Below are 24,605 nucleotides of genomic sequence, written 5' to 3' on the forward strand. Positions count from 1 at the left end.
AACGAAACAAAAACAACAATTTCAATATTCCGCTCTTCGAGATTGGCGCCCTGTGATTGGTGCATTCTGAAGAGTCTGCATTGAACACTGCAGTCGGTAATCGGAAAACTATAGCTGTCTCTGTCTTTCCAACGGAATTTTGGATCAAATAATTTCTATACACTCTTATCAACAATGGGGGGAGAGCAATGTCAATAAAAACATCGAGAGAGTGAGTTCAATGAAGTCCGGCTGTGTGTATTGGTGAGTTTATTTTTCGCTGCGCTGCTCATCGTCATCATCCTTCTTCTTTATTTTATGTGAGCGCTGCAGAAACCAGTTTCATTATTGCTTTTATTGGCGTTGTTGTTTTTGTGCTCGCCAGAACTGTGTTAATTTGACTTCCCTTTTTGCAGTTGCTCTCACGTTAGTTTCACGGGCGCCACGAGCCATTTTTGCTTTGCCACAAAACTCACGTTTTACCGACGCAATTTTGTAATACCAGCGAAAAGTTGTCTCGGCAGAAGAAAAACTGGTTAAAACAAACACGTGATATGTGTATTTGTTGTTGTTTATGTGTCGCCTAAGTTTGTTTTACGTATTAAATAAAAACAATAACACGGCATCAAAATAAAGTTGTATCCAATATTCATTAACAAATTATTGTAAAGTGTTGCTAATTGACTTAAACATGAAGTGAAACGATTTCGTTTATTATTTCCAAATAAAACTAATTTTCTTAATTGTAAAATTTTAAAGTGTTTGCAAAATAAAGTTTTATGTGCGGCTTATTGAAAGAGTTGTCACCACCCATGATCATGTTACGTTCCAGTAGTCCTGCCATGTCGGAGATTTCAGTGGGATCTCCAAGTCCTCCACCTACACAAAGATCATTTGTATTAACAAACAACTCAAAATTGCATTCCCTGCAAAATGGCTTGAAGAGAATTAAAACAAGCCTGGAAGCATCACAAAATGGGGAATTTGTAGCGCCCATGCCTCAGAGACGTAAATCTAGTAATGAACGTGTGAAAAGTTTTTCAATAGCAGATATTTTGGGGAAAACGGAAGATTCCAAGAATTGTGAAAGAAAAACAACTCCTCCGCCACAAACAACGACACTTCCCCCCAACGTACCAGGTGTTGTTAATGGGATGTCATTACCTATTGCAGCTACAAATCCTTTGATAATGATCGAATTACCTAAAGTTCTGCCTCCACCATGGAATGATCCCACACGGATGCCACCTAGCGTTTTACCGCCCAATGTACCAACAACCACCCATTTACCGCCTATTCACCCATTCTTTCCGCCTTCTCTTCTACACTATGAACAACGCCTAGCCTGGGACTATCAACGGCAGTTGCAGGAACATTTCCACGCCCAGGCCCAACTTTTACGACAAATGAGTTTAGATCCAAATATTATACCATCCGAAGATGGTTCTGATCGTGGAGGATCTAGAGATTCTAGTTTAGGGGGAAGCCAATGTTGTTCACCGGAAGTTAATGTGGCAAGTAGTGATGATGAAGATGACGTCGAAGATGATGATAATCATCATCAGCAGACCCGAAATGATGGTAAACGACAAGAACGCCTATCACAGTCGGAAACGGATGGAAATAATAAGACAACAGAGAAATCATCAAAAGTTCAAAGTGATACGCCACTGGATGCATTGTTCCAGTTATCGACTAAAAATTTTGATGAAGATCAAGGTAAGTTAGATGTTTATATTAAGTTTTACTGTTATTTGCGTAAAAATGTATCAAAGGTACTGTTTTTCTACCTGTCTTTTACATTTTTCAACGGCTTTTCAGAGTTGGTAGCTCAATTTGAAAACAGAAAAGCAGAAACTGTTTTGAATGGACTTTACCATACCCGGAAATATTTTTATACCCTCAGCATTTATGCTAACGAGGGTATATGGGAAATATTTTTGAAAATTGAACATAGTTGAAGCCAAGGTTTTACATCCACGAATTGTGGATGTATAAATGTTAAAAGTTAATTTGCGTGGAAGCTATAGCTATATTTATGGTAAAAAAGGTGTAAAAATTGGTTGAAGCCAACGCACTGTGGGCGATATTCAAATCTAGCGGGGAAAAAGTCCGAAAGAGCTAAGTAAAAATCATTAATGCAGTATTTTTCCAAACATACTGGTAGACCTAAAAATAACAATCAGTATTGTATTTAATTGTTATTGGCCGTTATAACGGTACATTTACTAGGAGTTTTTTCGCAATTGATAAAATCGATTTTTTTTGATGACTTGTACATTGACAGATAATATGGACAAATAAAAATAATTATGACCGTAATTTAATTTTTTCATGTAATTTTTAAAAAAATAATTGTAGCATTATTTGATGTTGTTAATGTTCTGAAAAAAATCTTCAAACATTTATATCAGATTTTTTCTACTTAGAGAATTTTGACTAATGTGCAACTTATGGGAAACACACGGAAACACTACAGGACATTTTTAATATTAAATTACATACTCCGAGGTATCTACTCCCAAAATTTCGTCTGCCTTTTTTTTTCCTTTTTTTCATGTTATCAACAATTGTCTAAACCCATTTTTACATGAAAATACATAATAGTAATTATAGCCGCTTACATCAATTAGTTTAGGAGTTATTAATTTTCCCCGCTAGATTTGGATTTCGCCCACAGTGCAACGTGCCTTTTTTTGTTTCTCTCGATTTGTGATTAAGCCACACTTTTCACGATTTTCCTGTCAAAGTATAAGCAGAAGCCAACTAAATAAGTATTATCTCACCAATGTATAACTTTTCAAAATTTGATCTGCGTCTACCCTTAAAATGATGCTGACATTTTGAAGCCAGATTTTAAGTGTTTTTTGTTAACATTTCCCATGTACACTTTCATCCGGGCAACATGTGCATCATCGAAGTAATGGTTTTAGACTCCAAGTATGTTTGGACGAAATGTGTTTCAGACAATTTGGAGTTGATTGATTTAGCCATGTTAGTCCGTGTGTCTGCCTGGCTGGAGCGCACGATAATTCTCGAACGGATCAACCGATTCGGTCTAAAATTTAGATTTCGTAATATTTGTCCAAACTAATTTAAGTTCGAAGATGGGTTATGTCGGTCCACTCCTTCCGGTACCTCACCCTCAAAAGTTCAAAAATGTTTGGAAAATTTGTGCGCACGATATCTTGATGGTAGTGACCGATTTGGTCCATACTTTGCACATCGTGAAATTACTACCAGACTTAGATGAGGTTCCAATAGGGACTCAATCGGTCCACTCCTTCGGGTACCTCCCACACAAAATTTTGGAAAAGTTAAGTTTAGGACCTGTTATCGAATCGCTTTGATTTTTGTTGTAGCAACTTGTATTCAGGGGAAAGTCCATACTTCCTGAGAAAATAGCCTGAAAGGTACGAAAAACCACTATGACACCGTGTGTAGTGGTTGGAACGCAAGATAACTCTCGAACGGATCTGCCGATTCGTTTCAAAATGTGGCCTTCGTAATTTTTGAGCGCGCTTAGTTTAAGTTCGAAGATAAGCCATATCGGTCCACTCCTCCACAAAAGTTCAAAAATGTTCGGAAAATTTGTGCGCACGTTATCTTGATGGTAGTGACCGATTTGGTCTATACTTTACACATCCTAATGTATCTACCAGATTAGATCAGGTTCGAATATTGACTATATTTGTCCACTCCTTCGGGTACCTCCCACACAAAATTTTGGATAAATTCACTTTAAGACCTGCTCGTCGCGAATCACTTTGATTTTTGTTGAAGCAACTTGCATTCGCTACCTCAATTACGACGGTAAACGTTTTTTCAGAAGCAAGTACATACTTTTTAAGAAGCCAGCCCGAATGTTGTAAAAAAAACCTTATGGCACCATATGTAGTGGCTGGAGAGCTCAAACCGAATACTGCGTTCGTCCACACTTTGTATATTGCAATATTTCTTCGAATAATAGATGAATAATAACACTATGCCACACTGAAAATGCAAACAACTTCTAGTATGCATTTTTTGAAAGTACATATTTAGACTACAAAAAACCTAGTAGGGTTTTGTCCTGTCAGATCCAGATTTTATGGCCTCATATAAACCGGGCTAAATCTACACCTTTTTTCATTTATCAGGCCTTTATTATAGAAACCAATAGGAATTTGGCTTGCTGTCTTTGGCAAAATTGTAGCCCTAAACTAGTACATCTTATCTTTTGAGAGAACCACATAAGAAAAACTCCATATAGGGCATCAAAATCTATAAAATATAGAAAATTTTACATAATTGCTGAAATTCTGGTCAGTATCGGCTAAACTATTGGGAGTTGAACCAAGTAACATTTTGCAAAATATTCCAAATAAAGTTCTTTAGAACATTCTGAAACTCTAAAATGCTTACTTCATGTTGTTTCAGCGGTATTTTGCATCATATCTTTATAATACGTATTTCAAACACAGTTCACACGGTGTGAACAAATGATTGGATGATAATCAACAAACAACAACACCTATTTCAGATGGATCACCATACATGCCAGTCATGACATAAACAATGGCTTGACCGATGGTAATAATCATACCAAAGAGTTTTTGGGCACCATTAAACAAAGCATGATCCCTGGGAGTGTCACCAACTTCAATGATTTTGGCACCAGCCAATTGCATCTTGGATCTTGCGTTCGGGTTTGGCAATTACTGGCATACTGCAGAAGGGCTTTATGACCTAGAGGAATTTAATTCGAGATGAGTTTAGCAATTATACCCACCATAATATGGTGGGTATAATTGCTAAACTCATCTCGACACTCCACCGACCAGTCAGTAACAAAATGATTTCGTCAAATTGGACTGGAACAATTCTCTTCAAACTCACCTCGAGAGCACGCAAACTTAAAGTACCGACGTTTAAAATTGAGTTTTAAAAGATACTTCAATGACATACGAAATGTTAACAAAATATGTTTGTTGGCCATTTTGGATTGTAAATAAATAGGGGTGATAATTCTACGATAGTATCGATTTTATCGATATTTTGAAACGGAAATATCGAAAAAATCGAATGGGGCCGATATCGATAGTTTGCCAGCTCTATTCACACCAACAGTTTATTCTCGCATTTCGGATTTCACTACATTATTGATATTTTTATTAAATCGTCGTTGAAAAATGTACTGAAAACAACGGCATAGAGGCATTTTACAACAATGACATGTTCTGAGGAGTTGTGTATTACATTCCAGGAAATATTTTTCCAAAAGAAAATATTCAGAAAAAATTAACGGTTTTGGAGACACGGGGCGAAATGTATAAAAATTGTGGAATTTTTGCATATATTTTGAAATTTGAGGCAATAAATGTAGTTTCTCGAGTTCATTATTTCTCCAAATATTTTATTCTTGTCCTTATCTACAAATTTGCTTCAGAGATCAGGAGAAGATTCGCATTGGTTTCAGAGATATAGCCCCGAATTTCTTTAAAAAGTCAATTTTTAACCATGTTTAGATGGGGCCATAAAATCCGAGCTAGATCTGACACAACAAAACCCAACTAGGGTTTCTAGTCGTTTGGGTCTGTACTTTCAAAAAATCCTCAGTTCGAATTGTTTGCACAAGATCACCTTAAAAATGTTGCACAGTGTAATAATACCCCAGCAAAATTTGAAGGAAGGGGTTCCATGCGATGACGTGGTTTCATGGCATCTTTTGCATTGGTTCAAACGAAGTCGTGAAAAATCCGATCTTTTCATTAGCATTTGAACCAATGCAAAGCAAGTCGTGGAAGATCCGATCTTTTCATCTGCATTTGAACCCATGCAAAGGAAGTCGTGAATGATCCGATCTTTTCATCAGCATTTGAACCCATTCCATCGATCCAATAGAGATGAATTTTGTGTGTTTTTTTTCTATTATTTACAATAACCTTGATGTTGACGGATACTCGATATCACAACCAACGTTGTCAAAACTCTCGTCGTACTGATAATGTCATTGCAAAGGGTTGGTGAAAATGACATGTCAAAGCATTGGTGTAAATGACATGCTTTGGATCCAAAAATGAATAGCATCTTTTGGGGTCCACGCTCATGTAACATTCATCGATGAAGATGCTAAAAAGATGACATGCCAGCTCACTTACACCCATGATTGGATATCTAAATATTGTCGAAACTTAGTTTATGTTCAAATTTGGGCCATTTGGGCCATATCTGTCTTTGGACATTTTTACCAGTGGCATCGATATCCCCGCAAACTTTTGAGCTTTAATCCTATCCATAATTTTGAAAACCCCACTAAATACATAAGTTTTTTTTTTTTTTTTTTTTTTGAAAAAAAAGTATTTCAATCCACACAGGCTGAGGGGGTTATCTCTGTCCGACTGATACTTTTTACTCGCTTTTTTTAATTAATGACTTATTTCACTTAGACATTACAAATTGGTTCAAACTATTACCAAACTTCCGATTTTTCAAAAATATTTGAAATATTCGTTCAATCAACTAAACATCTTCTATAACAACAGAAGTTTGGTAGTAATTCATAGAGAAACATGCCACTATTTTTAAAAATATTTCGCGAATTTAAAACGTGTTGCTCAAAATATTTCCAACTGAAATGTCTCATTCAGAGGAGAATTTGTATTTGTTTCGGCACGATGTTCTTGTTTATCTTTTTACTGACAATTGTGCTCATTAAAATAATGAACGTTTTTATAATAATTTATTCTTAAAAGCAAAAGTAAAACTGCGATAACTTTTGTCCACAAGCGAGCGGATTTGCACTGGGAATTTTTTTCTTAACATATGTACCAAAAATCGTTAAAGTAGCGCGGAAAGAAGAATTAAAATTTTTTGAAAGTGGAATATGAAAGAAATGGCAACATTTCCCAAAACCCTCTTTAGCCTAAATGCTGAGTGTGTAAAATGCAGCGTAGAAAAGATAAAACAATAGAAGAATTTCTATTACAAACAAGGAAATTAAGAAAAAAAAAAAACAATAAAATCCGTCTAAAAAATATCATAGGTGATAATTTTGTTATTGTTGTCTTATTAGTTTTTTATCTTTTTTGTAATATTTTGGTTTTTCTTAACATTAGAATACCGGTGCGTATGCTTGTTATTGTTTAGAAAGATTATAATAACAATAATACCCACTCTGGTTCAAACGTTAAGATATACAACATTTTAATAAAAAACAATGAAACACAAAAAAATGTGTAACTCATATACATATTTTTAACAGATTTTTTGCAATATTAACATTGATAGTTGTTTCGGTAGTCTGTTACCACTGTAGCTATGATCTTCATTTATTGCGAAAGAGAACGAGAGAACTTTTCATACATTTATCTTAATTCCTAAATATCGCAAAAAACACACCAATCTTGATACAATGTTTACAAACAGCGCCGAAAATCAATTTTAAAAGAAATATTTACAGATTAAAATGATTTATTATGCATCAGTCAGTCTTTGCCACAATGCAAAGCGATACCATCCATGCTTAACACTCGAACAATGATTGCAAAATCATCACTTTTAGTATTACCATGTGGTTGGCAGATTCGATGTTTTTGTTATTGTCGTTCATGCACCTAAACGACTTCGATGCAAAGAAACGAGTTCACCAATTCATTGATTGAACTCAATATATTGATGAGTTTCTGGTTAAAGCGTAACAGAAGCAGTAGTAGAGGGTCATTTAGTAGATCAGATAACGTCGCGCAACATGCCACCGAATGCTGTTGAGGACATCATCACCATACATGTGTGAATGTGTGCGATATCATGTAAATCATAAGTGATTTGTTAAATCAAATCAATATTGTGAAACGACTCGGTGAACACTCTACATAATATACTTAAACTGTGGATGTGACTGTTTATCTGATATTTGGTAGCAATTGTTACCAAGTACAGGTCCGAAATTATTTCAATAATAGTTACGACATTTTGACAACTTCCGATAAACCTGAACATCAAAAGCACGTATTTTGGTAGCGTCCCCAAAAATTCGAAATTACTTTTCCCACAGTAAATTTGAAAGTTTATCGGACTATCTAATGTGTCGTCCTTTAAATATGGACGGAACCCCTCCATGTGTCTTATATGGACAGAAGATCTCTCACTATACCTGCATGGACAGAAGATTTATCATAAAAATCACGGGTCTTCTCTGCACACAGTAACTTTCACTAGACTTCTATGGAAAAGAGTCCTTTCACAAGGAAGGACAGAATAATTTACTCCAGTCATTTTTAAACAGTATATTTTTGACACGATATCTACGACAAAATCCCATTCCCAACAAGCAGAGAAAAATATTTTTCGGGTACGTTAAATCAAACATTCCGATTACAAATCTGAAATTGCCAGGTTTTCTCCAAACACAAAAACCCGAAATAAAGAAACGCGATAAAAAAAACATTTGAAAAATAAACATAACCTAAAATTGATTGTTTTGTTTTTGTTGAAGATTCAATCATATGATTGCTTAAGTCTGGAGTATTCCCCAATTGGCTTAACTTCATCATTACCTTTGAGAGTAATGTTTACAAAACTGTCAGTGCGTTTTGTAAACATTACTCTCAAATGTAATGATGAAGTTAAGCCAATGGGGGAATACTTCAGACTTAAGCAATCATAACCTAAAATTAAAAAAAAATATATATTGTTAGTTTAACTTTGGTTGTATATAATTCTCATATATTCTTTATTTGTAAGAATTCTTATATATGTAAATTTTCGAAATAACTTGGCATGAATGCTACATGTAGAATTATGCAACATAATTTACGGCCAGGATTCAAAGTGTTTCCCTGTGTTTATGAAAGGCCACAGGGTGCAGTGGACAGTATATCGATATTCTACAGATGAAAGACAGGACTTCTCTGGGAAGAATTACTTTGACCTTTATTGGGGGTAGAAATTTTACGTTTTGAATTAGATAAAATAACTTTCTAAAAATGTACAAATCTACTAATAAACTAACAATTCTTATTTTTATTGCAACCATAACAAAACAAAGCAATTGTTGTTGATCGATAGCAAGCCTGACAAAACAGATTTCTCAATGTAGTATGGCTGGTCGCATCTGGTTGGCAATTGCGACATAATCACCCCAGAAATTGAACTCCATTTGTGACTGAAGACGACGCAGCCTGCGTAAATCTGACAACGGCTATGCAAAACTAGGGAAACGGTTTCTTTTTTTTATGTGTCTTTGATCATGCATCGTGGACGTGAGCGTGAATTGAGACAACAACAGCATTACCAACAAATCATCATAATCAACGGTTCGAGTTGTGATTGTTGAGCTTTAGCGACGGCTTACGGCTGGCTGGTGATGATGAGCTTTGTCTTGTTAAGTTTGATGATGCTTGTGTTTTTAGACCTTTTCAATTGATCCCATAGTCATTGCAACCACGATCACATAATTTTACCTATTTAGCTACTGTTTCATCAATCCCATTCTCTTCTTCTTTTGCAAAAAAAAAAAACATTTACTTGTGAGTTTTCTGTTGCTTATTTCATTTGTGATTATGCGGCTATTGATTGCAAAGAATGATGATGACTGCATATTCTGGATAAATTGAATTTGTCTGCTGCACGTACGTGTAAATCGGTTGGAAACGCCGCTATGTGTACAACAAACAGTAGCAATAAGGTGTACTCTTCAAGGTTTTGAATGCTGCTAGTAGCTGAAACATCTTATTTGTGGACGGAAAAATGAAAATTGAATTGAAATTGAATTGGTTTGGCAGTAGCAGCAGTAGCCGGTATCATCGTTGTTTTGCAGTTTATGTTAATGCCTCATAATGAGTAAAGAGTACGTGTGCGGCATTAAAGGAGGTATCTGTTTGATCACTCACTGCAAAACCAGGCATGACCACTGTAACCGCGTCATTTTATAAAATCAACTAGAAGATGATTTTGAAATTGCTACTGGATTTTACGAAAAAATACATAATATTGCCATTGTTTATGACTTTTGTTTTGCGGGCATGTGGAGTCTGAGCGCATTCTTTGTGAAAGTTTATAAGAAATTATGTTCAATTGTTTTAATGTAAAATTATAAAAATTAATTGGCCCAGGTTGTTACAGATTTCCTTGATCGTCACATCATTGCCATTTTTGCACACTGTACAATTTGTATTACGAGGGGCACTAGAAAACTTTCTGGACTTCTGGCAACACGCAGTGTCGCCAGACGTCATTTGACATTTTTTATACCCTCAGCCTTTAGGCTAAGGAGGGTATATACACTTTGATACGATGAAAATGTGCCTCATCGAAATAATGGTTTTAGACCCCAAGTATGTTTGGACGAAATGTGTTTCAGACAATTTGGAGTCGATCTAGCCATGTCCGTCAGTCTGTCTGTCCTGCTGGCTGGAGCGCACGATAACTCTCGAACGGATGAACTGATTCGGTTCAAATTTGCGCTTTCGTAATATTTTGCCCAAACTTAGTTTAAGTTCGAAGATGAGCTACATCGGTCTACTCCTTCCGGTACCTCCCCCACAAAAGTTCGAAAATGTTCGGAAAGTTTGTGCGCCCGATAACTCTTGAAGGGAGTGACGGATTTGGTCCATACTTTGTATAGCGTAAACTTTCTACTAGAGTAATAGGAAGTTCGAATATGGTCTCAATAGGTCCACTCCTTCGGGTACCTTCCACACAAAATTTCGGAAAAGTTCAGTTTAGGGCCATCTCTCGAATCGCTTTGATTTTTGTTTTAGCAACTTGTATTCACTGCCCTCCATACGACAGTATAAGCATCATCAGGGGCAAGTCCACACTTCCTGAGAAAATACCATGAAAGTTGCAAAAAACCCCTATGACACCGTGTGAGGTGGTTGGAGCGCAAAATAACTCTCGAACGGATCTGCCGATTCGGTCCAAAATATGGCCTTAGTAATATTTTGTCCAAACATAGTTTAAGTTTGAAGATAAGCCATATCGGTCCACTCCTTCAGGTACCTCCCCCACAAAAGTTCAAAAATGTTCGGAAAAATTGTTCGTACGGAAACTCTTGTAAGGAGTGGCCGAATTGGTCTATACTTTACACATCCTTATATATCTACCAGATATAGATCAGGTTCAAATATGGACTGTATTTGTCCACTCCATCCTGTACCTCCCAAACAAAATCGGATAAGTTCACTATCGAACCACTTTGATTTTTGTTGAAGCCACTTGCATTCTCTGCCTCAATTATGATGATAAATTTTTTTTAGGGGCAAGTCCATACTTCTCGAGCAATCAACCCGAAGATTGTAAAAACCCCCTATGGCACCATATGGTGTGGCTGGAGATCCACATCCATAACGGTCAATGTCGATCCATTCTTTTAGTATCTCCTCCGCAAAACTTTTGATCTTTTATCCTAATCAAAATTTTTGTCGGTTCAAACGCCCAAAATTGTTAAAACCCCCTAAACACATACGTATTTTGGGGAAAAAAATTGTTTCAATATACACAGGCTGAGGGTATATCTCTGTCGGCAAAGCCGACTGATACTTTTTTACTTGTTTTTGAAAAGTTTGACATTTTTGTCCCAAGCGTACTCAGTACAGTACAGGCTTAATTGAGAAACTAGTTGCAATAATTTGCAAGCACTTTTAACTTGCGAAGTTATTGAACAGGCGTATTTACAATGTAACTTATTCTAGAACATTCTATATCGATTACACAACTTATGATTACATAATCGATACTAACAATGTCATCGATATAGTTCAAGAGTACTTGAAAAGCTTACGCTAAATATACAGTGTTGGTCACAGAATTAGCACACCCCGTTGGGGCAAAATGATTTCAGTCGGCTAAGAGTTTTGATAGGACAAATTGAAATATTTTCGTAAACAAAATCCTTTTCTATAATGTATTTAACATATTTAATGATATAAGTGGATAGTATTATCAGTGGTTTTTTGAAAATAAAAGTTTTGTGAAGACGCCCAAATTATCAAGGGGACATATAATTAGCACACCCTACGATTTTTAATTTTATTCAATTAATATACAAAAGTTAATTTATATTGAAGTTAATTCATATTCAAAACGTATTGATTTTTGAAAGAAAAAATAATTTATCACCCCGAAATCTCAAAATATATCCCAATAGCGGACCATTTTTCGTAATGAACACTTAAACGTCAGAAAGTCGCCGATACTTGAAAAACAAATGTACAATTGGATCTGAAATTATTGGAATTGTTAACCGATTACCGAAATTTAAACATAAAGTACAAAAACTTCTCAAAAAGTGTTTAAGTTCGATGATTCATTCAAGAAAATTTTCGATTTGTATGGGGTTTATAGAAAAAAGATCAATAAAATGCACCCTTATGTGAAGAAGGATCGTCTTATAACACCATTTGTAAGTCAAAATTACACGTCTGAATAACACCAAGGACCTATCATTACAAAACAGCCAACCAAGCGCTAGATGAACACGTAGCACATGGGTATGTTTAATGGTATAACCCCTTTCTGACCATAAAGGATTTTGAGGTTTGCTGAAATTGGTTAAAATTCCTGAAAGTAGGCATATACTATTCAAGATAAATGTTTTCTGGATTATTGATTTTAAATTTAATCGGTTTAAGCTCCGGGAAACATATTTTCTTGCGGTCTCACTAGGCTATCTCCCATTTGCCTTTTGTTTAGAAAATTATTGAAATTTGCGTAGGTACCATAGAGATGAACATAGGTTTATCGTGGCATACACCACAACATATCGGTAAAATTCAGTCCAGATGGATAAGTATTTATAAAATCAATAGCTCAAAGCATCATATTCCAGTTTTTAATGAACATTTTTGTGTCAAACGGACTTTGCAAATGCAAACTGCTGGTGGGTACATTCCACTATTTGCAAAATTTACAAAGATGTACAAGAATATGATGTTTTATTTGATGTTTTTATGAACTGCTTGCCTCAATGAACTTGTTTACATGTGAGAAAATCGATAAAAAACACAAAAAAAAAAAAATGAAATTTCCATCAGTCCTTGGGACCCAAGGTGTACCCCATATAACTCCCTTCTGACACTGAAATTTCGGAGACTGGTGGAGAGTATAAATAGCAGACTGGAACTTATTCCCAAACGAAAGGGATTTAAAACTGAATATGGACTAAAATATTGAAACTATTCACAATATTAGTGGTTCTTTTAAGGTGTGCTAATTACGTGTCCAGTGAATTTAGGACATTTTTTACATTTTTGGAGGTTATTCAAATTGACAGTTATGATTCAGTTCCTGTATTGCGTTGTATTCTTTAAGCATACTACTGAGAATATATTAGTACAAATACTTTATTAAATACAACTACTTTTGAAGGTATTTTAGGCAAAATAAATGTTGGTAGTGGGGTGTGCTAATTGTACGTGTTGTTCATTGTACATTTCATTTAAAATATCCAATACGAGCCCTAGCCACTATTAATTCGTACATAGAGCATTTTTCACCAATGTGATATTAAAATATGTACATCTTCGGAACTATAACACCGTCCGACACCATAATTACACATGAACCGGTCTATATACGTATGAAACTATAGGAATAATGGAGAAAAATTACACTTACGATTTTTAGTTTTCTCATCCTGTTGACCTTTTAAAGGACATCCAAATGTCATAGGACAACATTTTTCAAAAAAAAAAAAAGAAAAAAAAAAATATTTTAAATACCTGTACTCATCGCACGATGCTGGTGTTGGTGTCCGGTTCATGTGTATCGGAATTTTGTCGGACGGTGTAGTCATACACACACACAATTTTTTCTTCATTTTATTCTATTTTAACGCACATTAAAAAATTTACGTATTAAGGAGATTTCAATAAACAAATAAAAACGAAGGTTTATTATTTTAAACAAAAATATTGTGACCAGTGTTAACATGTAGAGTCGCAAATTTTCATAGTTAGAATTGTGTAATGACTACAACACAACAATTTTTTTATTTTTCTGAAAGATCATTTTATTATCTTTTAACATATATTAAAAAAGTTACATATTAAGATACAGTATAGTCTCGATAATCCGGACACTCGTTAATCCGGACAATGCGGTATTCCGGACACTAGCATTTTTTACACTGTAGACTCTGTAATCCGGACATCTCATAATTTTCGTATCTCGATAATCCGGACATCAACATTTTTTCATATATTGAGCATTAGATTTTTATTTATTTAATTGACATTTTCGTTCTTAGCAATAGCAATTTGTGTATAAATAAGGAAAATAACTTTTTCATAGTCTTTCTGGCTAGCCTTTGTTAACTCAATTATACAGACAATATGGAATTAACTATCTGAATCTGTAAAATGACTTTTCTACCATTCAACCATTGATGGCTGACTATGATAAGCATAGTAGCATAGTGTATGGTAGCCTGGTTCCCTTAAAAATCGATGTTGCGTGTTCCTTTCCTCTAAAGGAATAAGTTCACTAGCCTCAGTGAGAAAGTCTCTTGGGAGCGTGTAATGTATTCCAATGATATTTTATCTAGAAATGTTTAAAATATTTATAGCGTTGGGATTAATAGCCTAGTTTTTAGATTTAGATTCTCTAATTTTTTGAGTTATCGACAGAAATCGGTAAAATTAAAACGCAAAATTATGAATGAAATTTTTAAATATAAGTTGAACACTCTTGTTATATGAAAAACTTAACGACTACTTTGTTGATCTCTAACTTACTGAAAAATATCGTTAATTACTGAGATTATAAGCATTTTAATTTTACCGATTATTGTTGGTAACGCAAAAACTGAGTTAGAGAATTACGTTATTTATAAAGAAATTTCAATAAATTATTAAAAAGCCGTATGACCGCAGTTATTTTCAATCTATGATATACAAAATCGCCGGCCACTACGGATTATTGTCTTTTTTCACGTAATTATGCAACCATGGGCTACGAAGTTTATATCCTTGATAAAAAAAACTATGAATTAATATATACCAATAGCAGAGAAGTTTCAGACTACAAAAATATACAGGAAATGTTACCTTAATTACGCTGGAGTAGTAAAAATAAGAAGTAAATTTCTTAGCCAGGAAAGCTGCTACCAGTCTTAAAATGGTCGCAACTCGTGATATTTGCTTAATTTGAATTCGTTTACCTTAGATGGCAGGTTATTACCTAGTAAAAGTCCGTTATTAATGATTTTAAAATATAAAATAGTATGTTTAGTAACTACTCGGTAATCCGGACAATTCGATAATCCGGACATCGCCGAAACATGTGGTGTCCGGATTATCGAGACTATACTGTATATAGATTTCAATAAACAAAAACGATTAAAATTCTGCTAATTAGAAAGTTTATTAGTTTGAACAAAAAATATTGTGATCAGTGGTTATTCGTACAGTCGCTAATTTTCATAGTTAGAATTGTGTTACGCCACTTTTTTTTAAAAAAACGGCCTCGACCCGGAATAGTACTGACTAGTTTTTACCAGTCTTCTGGGGTTATCGAGTCCCAAATTTCCTGAATTTTGGACTTTAACCAATCAATCAATCATTTCGAATTTTTCTTTTCATAAAAACCCACAATTTTTCTATTGGATTAAGGCCTGGACAAGAAGAAGGCTAGTCCAGGACCCCGATTCCATTCTCTTCTAGCCATTTTTTCGTTTTTAAGCAGTATGTGAAGAAGCACCATCCTGTTAGAATATGTATTCCTCGCAATGTGCTAATTTCCATACCGATGGAATCAGATTTTCCTTCAGGATTTTTTATATAATTTTCTGTGATCCCCATACAGCGTTGCCGACAGTTTTTGACCGGAAATCGTCAAATCGTCAATAACATTTGGAAAATCGTCAAAATAGTCCATGCAAATTTTTCGTCAAACTTTTCTATGCCAATAGTTAATGCCAATTTTTTGCTGTTATGGCAATATAATAACTACATAAGATAAATAACCCACAGTAGAAAATCTAACTAAATATCTCGTTAATACCGCCATCAAAAAGCTTTCACCAGATGAGAGTTTTCCCTATGGTTATCGAGTTTGCAATAATGCAGCATGGTAAGTAAATAGACTCCCTGTTTTAAGTGATAGCTAGTTATCCTGTTTTACTTCATGCTATTTTGGCTTACGTGAAAAATCGCCATTTCAGGCCATAAAATCGTCAAATCTTCATTTTCCAATTTTGAGCCAAAAAATCGTCAAAATGACGATAAATCGTCAAATTCGGCAACACTGTCCCCATACCATAACGCTAGCTGGAAACTTGACGTTTTAAGCAGTATTTGTGGTATGCCTCGGTGTTTTATGTATTAAGCTGAAAACACATCCAACGTTTGAGTAAAGTTTTGTGTCATTTCTTGTAGAAGAATAAAAGACAATCAAGATAATCAATCAAAATGGTTTCGAAATACCGGGATAACCCATGTCGTACCGAGACAAATTTTTTATTTTTTATAAACAAAGCATTTTTGGGGGTAATTAGGACCCACAGATGTCAAAAATCAACCCAAAAAAAATTCCGATTATTTGTTTTCCCGGAAAGTAGTGTTCGAAATTTCGAACACTGGCGCTTATGCTATACGTATAGCAGTAAAATAAAATTGATTTATTTGCTGTTTTATTGATTTATTTCATATTTTTTGTATAAAAAATTTTTGAAGATTGGTATTGAAACTTTTATAGACCTACAAAACTTTTCCCCGAAATGTGTCATCACTGGTCCACGTTTTGGATTATCCCCCAAAGAACGGTACCGTCCGATTTTTCAGAGTTTTTAAGGAATTAGCTGCAGTATCTCACAGAAATTGATGTAATTTAATACATATTTAGTCTTCTCTGGGGCTACTTAACTTTCCTCCAGAAATTTGTCAGCGCAGTTTTATATAGCCTCCGTTGAACGGTACCTGTAATTTAATACATATTTAGTCTTCTCTGGGGCTACTTAACTTTCCTCCAGAAATTTGTCAGCGCAGTTTTATATAGCCTCCGTTAAACGGTACCTCCCGATTTTAGCGTATTTGATGGGTTTAGGCGCGCTATCCTTTAGAAGTGGCGGAAATGTAGTATTTAGTCTTCTATGGGGCTATAATTACTTTTCCCCGCAATTTGTCAGTAAATTTCCACGTTTTGATATACCCACCTACATGTAGGTCAACTTTGCACGTATGTAAAGTCGCGCTTACGCAAGTAAATCAAGTTTTTTTTATTTTGTGGAACAGTTTGCCTCAAACTCCCCATTATTACTTTTTTAATTTTATCATATTTTTATTTTTTAATTAATTTAAAAAGTATCCAAAAATATGGGTTACATAAATGGACCCCTACAAACGAGGGGGAGGGAAGTTTTCAAGGGAGGATTTTTTTTTATTTGCTGACTGATGAGACTTACCATATGTACCAAAACTTTTTTTGAAAAAAGTGATTTTACTGTTCGAAAATTCGAACACCAAGTACGAAATGGGTTAATCTTTAACTTACTTTATATAAATTATAACCCATGCTTTTCAGTTGCAGTCGGGTCCACTCACGTTTTATGGGCTTTCCAAATGCTTCAGACTACTTTAAGGCTATGTCGCGAACAGTGCTTCTATGATTTTGTTTAAAAATATTGCCAAAGCTCTTTTATCACGAGGTCTTATTTTGGAAGTCCGACTTCTATTTGAAACGTTTTTGCCAACATTTCCACTTACTTCCTGTTTTCTAACAATACTTTGTATTGTCGATCTTGGAATTTTAAGATCGGTAGAAATCCCATATGTCTTCCCCTATTTGAATTTATCGACGATTAAAATAAATATTTATTCAGGCGTTTTGGGCTAAAGAGGAAATAATACCTGGTGTATGAATTAATAGTGGTTAGGACTCGTATTATTGGTAAAAATTATTTTACTTATCCGTTTATCTCACTCATACATACATATCTTACTTTACGATGGGATTCTTCATAAATATACTCCAAAACTATTATGTTGACCCAAATTTATGGCACACAGTAAGTAGTAAACAAACTTGTTTACATTTTAAAACCATGTTAACCATGTTAATAGTGTCATATTCGAAACCAATTTGCAACCAATAGCTTTTGTTATAAAAGACTTTAAACTGTATTTGACAACTGAATAACTTGCCTTTGAAACGTTAAATACGTCTTACATATGTATGTATTATTTTTCATACATATTTTAAGGCAATTGACAATTTACCGACTTACTATCATTTCATTGGTGGTCAGGCATTGTTTATTGTCACATTTATTTGTGCACATTCATTCACTCAGTCAGTCATTCATTCAGAAATACAAAAGAATACTAAACAAAAAATTACATTATTTACAAATTTTGTTTGTACTCGTTCGCTGAAGCTAGCCTACCCTTAAAATAAACATTTTCTTGGTCAGTTCCGTCTATTGGCGGCTTTTACTCTTTGATCAATTGTTAATTAACCACAAAACAAGTTGCAAATTAGACTTATTCACTTTATTGCGATTATTCTCATTATGAGTGCTGGTAGAGCGATCATTCGTTGTTGTTGGTGTTGCTCCAATGTTCATGAGGTGTTGTTGCATGTTGGTTGATTTGTTTGTAGGTCTCTGCAGCTGAAAATGAATGAATGAATGATCTGTCGAAGCGAACAATGCAATGCAATATAAACAACTTTAGGCTGGATGACTGTTTGGTGGATAGCGCACACACCTCATTGCTGCTGATGCCCATTGTAGAGGGAAAAGGAAATCATTACTGGCCACCACTTATTATTAATAACATGAAATTATTATTATGTGCTTGGGGACTATTGGAGCATAGGTTGGCATCATGGGAAAAATCAGAATACTAATTTTATATGAACTTATTTGACAAATGAAATTAATGTTGTTAATAATGATAAATGTTTAATATTTATTTTTAAAATTAAATGTTAATTTTCTCCAAAGTTTAGGAGACTATCAACGTTCTGAATCCTATTTGTAGAAGGTGATGGAATGTGTTTTCTTCAACCATGTTGCTAAATTACTATAAAAAATTATATTGCATCACTTAAAAATTATTTTTAAGATTTTTATCTTTGCAAAATAATAGCAAAACAAAAACAGACGCCAGCCACATAATTTACATTCTACAGCTTGGCGAATCAATAAATATGTCAACTAATTAGCAATTGATTTCAGCGTTTCAAACTCGATTTGGCTGCTTAACGGCAATTTGCCGGAATAATCGCATATTATCTGATTTTAAAAAGTTTTTGTTGTCATTAATTAAAATAGTACCCAATTAGTGAAGATGGAATTGCATAAAGTAGCAAATCGGTTTCGATCTACATATTCATTATCTTAGAAAACGTCTCTAATTGACACTGTTTATGGGAAGAAGCTTTCAGTTTGTTTTAAAATCGTAAAATAAGTATTATGTTGTTAAATTTAATTTAATTTGGTTTGATTGCTTTGGTTTTAATTACCTGACGTTTAAGACCAGTGGCTTAAAATGTTAACTGGATGGTGAAAACAACAAATGGCATGTTTGATTTGTCTCTGATACGAATATGTGAGTTAAATTCAAAACTTTTGAAATTTAGATTGGAATAATGTAGACGTTTATAGATCCCAATCTGAATGACATGGAATTTATACCCTACACCACACTGTGTAAAGGGGTATTATGTCTTTGTGTATTTGTATGTAACATGCAAAAGGAAGTGAGATAGGCCCATAGTTCCAGAACAGTCGAACCACTATTATCCGTCATAGTCGGGACCGGAGGCATTACGGATAATCGATTTTCCGGGATAAGGGAGGCAATGTTTTATGCAGTTTTTGGACATATTTTTAAGTAAAAATGGCACAGAATTGTGCAATAATATTAAACTCTGCATTTATATTTGTTGTTAGCCACCAAATCTTCGTCGTCAGATTCATCTAAATTGACTTTCTTCCATGCATTTACCTCAAATTGTGTAAAACGGGAGAATGTCCAGTTTTCTTCTGTTTACACTTTGTTTGCTTAGTAAAATTTTTGGAAGGTGTGCTTTCACTCCCGGATAATGGTGTTCCCGGATAATGGATTTTCCCGGATAATCGATGTTCAACCGTATATAGAATCACTTTCCGACTCGGTTTATGCTTGCCTGTCCATGTATTTTTGTTTGAAACGAACAGGTCGCATTTCTTATCTGTTTAGATGTAGCTCAGAAAGGCCGCAGAGAATAATTGTTGTTTGTGGAGATGAGAATGGTGATACAAACCCGAGTGTTACCGATAAATATAAGAGGAGAAAATAAAACACAAAGGGTATTTAGTTGGTATAATAATAATGGTGTGTAGGGTGATTTATTAGGCGAAAAGTGCTGATGACTTTACCTGGTGTGGGTGAGACGCGTTACAATTCGCGAGTATAAACAAGGATGTTTAGGTGAGAAACCGACTTATAAAAATGTACATACGTCTGTACAGGTGAAGAGATGACTTATAAGTGAGTTGTGTATAAAAACCGAGAGTGAATCAAGGCTGTGGCAATTAATGCTTATTGGAATATTCTCACTACGATCCGAACTGAGCGAACATAGTTCCAGGGAGAAATTGCAGAGAAATTCCACTACCAAGAGAGTACTCTCTACGATCCGCACTGAGCGAACACAGTCTCTGAGAAGATTTGTTGGGCAATGATTGGAAATATCACCCTACGGTCCGCCGTAAGCGAACATAGTTTCTCAGAGGGTTTGTAGAGAACACTTAAGGAAGGGAGGCCTCTCTGCGATCCGAACTAGGCGAACAAAGGCTCCCTGGAGATTTGTAGTGAAAATACTAACTTAAACATTATCAGATTCGGCTAAACATTAGCCAAATAAAAACGCTATTGCTTTTGGTGAAAATCGGTTCAGATTTGGATATAGCTTCCATATATATTTTCGGACGATTTCATATATTTGATGCATCAACCACGCAATATATCCCATTTGGAATGTGTTACGGAATTTAGTCTAGAAATAAATTATATCGAAATCGGTTCAGATTTAGATATAACTCTAATATATATTCTCGGCCGATATGAGCCATTTAATGCACTAAACACGCTATATCTGTCCGATTTCGATGAAATTTGGAATGTGTGATGAAGTTTGGTCTAGAAATAAAAGTGTCAAATTATATCGAAATCGGTTCATATTTGGATACAGTTCCCTAATATATTTTTTATATTTACAGTGGTGTAGGGTATCATTGGCCCTGCCCGACTTTGATTATTTTCTTACTGGTTTTTAATGAACTCAAGTGAGGAAAATTAGACTTACGACTATTATGGACATATTATTGACAGTAGGACAGTAGGATTCGATAATACCGAAGTCCACATATTGATACTCAAGTTCCACTCATCGGGTATGCGCTGCTTTTGCCGGGTGCCGATATTGGTATGTATATTAAACCGCGGCGATTTGTATGGAAGGAAAAAAAATTGTTAAAGGACGCCTGGAGTTTATGATTCTTGGGACTATACTTAGCAAAAAAGTCCACTAGGCCATATGTCTACGGTGAAAATCGAGGATTTTAACTTGAAGTTTTTATCCAGGTTTTTTGGATAATTTAGCATATAACAGCCATTGAGATTTTCGAGTTTTTTGGATATTTATAACAGCCAAACCATTGAGATTTTCGATCCAACACATAGACAAAAATTATAGCCAAGAAAATAATGATGAACTCTCTAGTACATCGCGAAAACATTGGAATACTCTTTCAGACAGTTTTGACCTTGAGAAAGTGGGTATTTTTCTGAAAATGTCAGTATCAGTATCATTTTCCGAAAAATTTGCACTATCTCAAGGCCAAAACTGCCTGAAGGACTGTTCCAATATTTTTGCCATGCACTAGAGAGTTCTTAATTATTGTTTTGGCTACAATTTTTGTCTTTGTGTTGGATCGAAAATCTCAGTGGTTTGGCTCTTTTATTCCTAATATCCAAAAACCTTCAAGTCAAAATCCTGGGGCTCGATTTTCACCATAGCCATGTGGTCTAGTGGACTTTTTTGTTTAGTACAGAAGGTACAGCCCGATTGAAGAATTGTTTAGATAAATTTTCTGACCTAATTTAGGTTTTTGGGGTATCCTAAAGGAAAGGAAACTAACATTTCCATTTTAGTTCAGAATATTTTATGGTGTATGGTATAAAAAGTTCGGCCCGGCCGAACTTAACGATATTTTACTTGTTTCTCCTGATACCTCGCGAATGTCTTTTTTGGTTACATCTTTACAATGTCCAGCCTTCGTGTTGTGCAATTCATACCCTTAATCAAGGGTTGCAACAAGGGAGTTATCCGAATCGTGTTTGCTACTCGAATCGATGGTACATACAATACGCTCGATGAGTGTATATTCGATCTTTTTAACTAGACCAGGTGACGGTCATATGGTCTTATAAACCATGGATTCTGCTGACACGAAGTCTGTCAGCATCTCATCATTGTCAGTTGTTTCACGACAGTTGTGTCAAAGATATTCTCATTTCCAATTTTGGCATTAAAATCCCTTAGAACGATTTCGATAACTTAAGCAGGGCAGAAGTCATATGCATTTTCTTTGCGACTAATGAATTTATCTTTGGTCTGAAACCCACCATCATAGTCATTCCATGGCAGCTATAATGCAGAAATCACTGTTTTTCACGGTTTTTTTTTGTTCTACCACACTTTCGTGGGGTGGTAATATCAGCTAGTAAATCCGCCACTGCGTGAATTGCAGCTTTTTCTGTAACGAGTCAGGACATTCCATTGCCAGATTCGCAAATCAGAAGAGTGTTTTTTAGGGTGCCTTACTAACCCAAGGATCCCATGGGTGAAGGTAACATTGTATGTTTAAGACTATATTCATCAACACAAGGATCAGAGCAGTCGGACATCTACTCCGAGTATCTCCCAGCATCCACTAAATTGTTCCCGTTTGTTTATTTAGAATTTCTTTATTTTTTTTTTTTTTTTTTTCAAAGAACGGTATAGCCTCTATTAGCAGCTTACCATATTATTTTTATAAACTGTAGAGAATTTTATTGCATTGTTAATGACAATTTAAGCTCGTAGGCCTAAAAGACAACTATACAAAGGCAACATAAATAACAGAACAAAATCTGCCAAGATTAAAACGTTTTTGATTCTTTTGCGCACGAAATCTTACACAAAAGATAAATTCAGATTCAACATTAAAAATGGTAACACATTTTTCATGTTTTTTTTTATTCTTTCTTTTGTACTCGAAATGGCGGTTTCTTTTGTTTTTAGTTAACACTGTCGCATTTCGCCAGCTATTTAAACCTAATTAAACGTTATAAAAGTTGTTTTCGTCTCGTTGTATCATCAAAATCTACAACGGCAACAACAACAATCATATTTCTTATTTGTGAAAATGGAAAACCTAAATACAGGTGAATGAATGAAAGAATGAGCAAATGAATGCGCAGAAGAAAAATAAAGATACAACTAATCACAGAAAGAGATTGACTTCAAACAACCCACCACTGCCTCAGATGGAAATCTAGATAGGGAGCCCTACAAGTGTTAGCCGAACCATCTGAATGGTATGAAACAAGCAAAAAATGCGGATGCATCCCTAATTACAATTTAATTACGTTGAAATATAAAAACAACATCAACAGTAACAGTCGACACTTGATTTGGGGAAAGGGGAAATTTTCATTCATTCACTCGCTCACTGAGTCATTCATCCATCCATCCATACAAATGGATAGTTAGTTGTTTTATCTGAATTACCTGCTTTTGTGACTGGAAAAAAGGTGAAATTAAATCTGCAAAAAAAAGCTGCAGACAAATGGAAATCGTTTTGCCGTTTATGGCAAAGCTAAATACACATACATACACATAAAACCAAAAAGTCTGTCAATAACAATAATATGGAATATTGTATGTATTGTGCTATCGCCTTTAAATCTCTTTTCAACAATTGGAGTCTCCTTTGTTGGTGTTTTTCTGTTAAATAGGTCCAATTAGTTCAGCTACGACGACTGTACGTACAACCAAAACAACATATGAGAAAAATAACAAAAAGCCTTCGCGTAATAACCCAACGAATGCTACAACTAACATGCAATGCTAAGTAAGCTAGGCATTTTTGAAATACAGTGCAACAGGAGACTATTCTGGTAGAATGACGTAAAGGATTTCAACGGTATTTCCATTCTTAAATGGATAGCGGCAAGTACTTCAGATTTAGGAAACCTTGGTTTCCTGACATAGTTCTCAAATTCACATATTGTATGTATATATGTCCTCATAAAAACCACTGTACATAATATTTCAAATTACTTCCTCTCTTCATCCTCTTTCTCCTTGCGCCGCCATTCACCAAAAAAAACATTGTTTGTTTTGCGTGTTATTTTACTATCTGCACTGCTAGTTTTTTGAGCTCATTTACAGCAGATAAAAACCTATTATTAAAATTCAAATTTGACCCATAATGTTACGGCTAAAAGCAAGCATTATGAACGATAATTCAGTAACAAGATAACAAAAAACAATGCTGCCGCCATGCAATTTAACATAATTAAATTTGAAAAGTACATTTCATTCGTGTTTAGTGGCAAATTTTAAATACGAACAAACCAATAAAAACACAAAAAATAAAATAAATAAAATAT

At 34.8% G+C, this 24,605-nt stretch overlaps 1 protein-coding gene across 3 annotated transcripts in view; it reads left to right on the forward strand.

Moving 5' to 3' along the window:
• The first annotated feature begins 317 nt into the window (after positions 1 to 317).
• The window catches only part of lbl (ladybird late), a 152,096-nt gene continuing 127,808 nt past the window's right edge, over positions 318 to 24,605 (forward strand). The window contains exon 1 of one of the 3 annotated variants that reach the window (XM_073962845.1): positions 318 to 1,698. In XM_073962845.1, coding sequence (XP_073818946.1) covers positions 759 to 1,698 — 940 coding nt within the window. In that variant the 5' untranslated portion in view covers positions 318 to 758. The remainder of the gene's footprint in view (positions 1,699 to 24,605) is intronic. The other 2 variants (XM_073962844.1, XM_073962843.1) reach the window with 2 other exon arrangements.

This window comes from Musca autumnalis, unplaced genomic scaffold (assembly GCF_047663935.1).
Source record: "Musca autumnalis isolate F117 unplaced genomic scaffold, ASM4766393v1 scaffold_1, whole genome shotgun sequence".
NCBI classification, from domain to species: Eukaryota; Metazoa; Arthropoda; class Insecta; order Diptera; family Muscidae; genus Musca; species Musca autumnalis.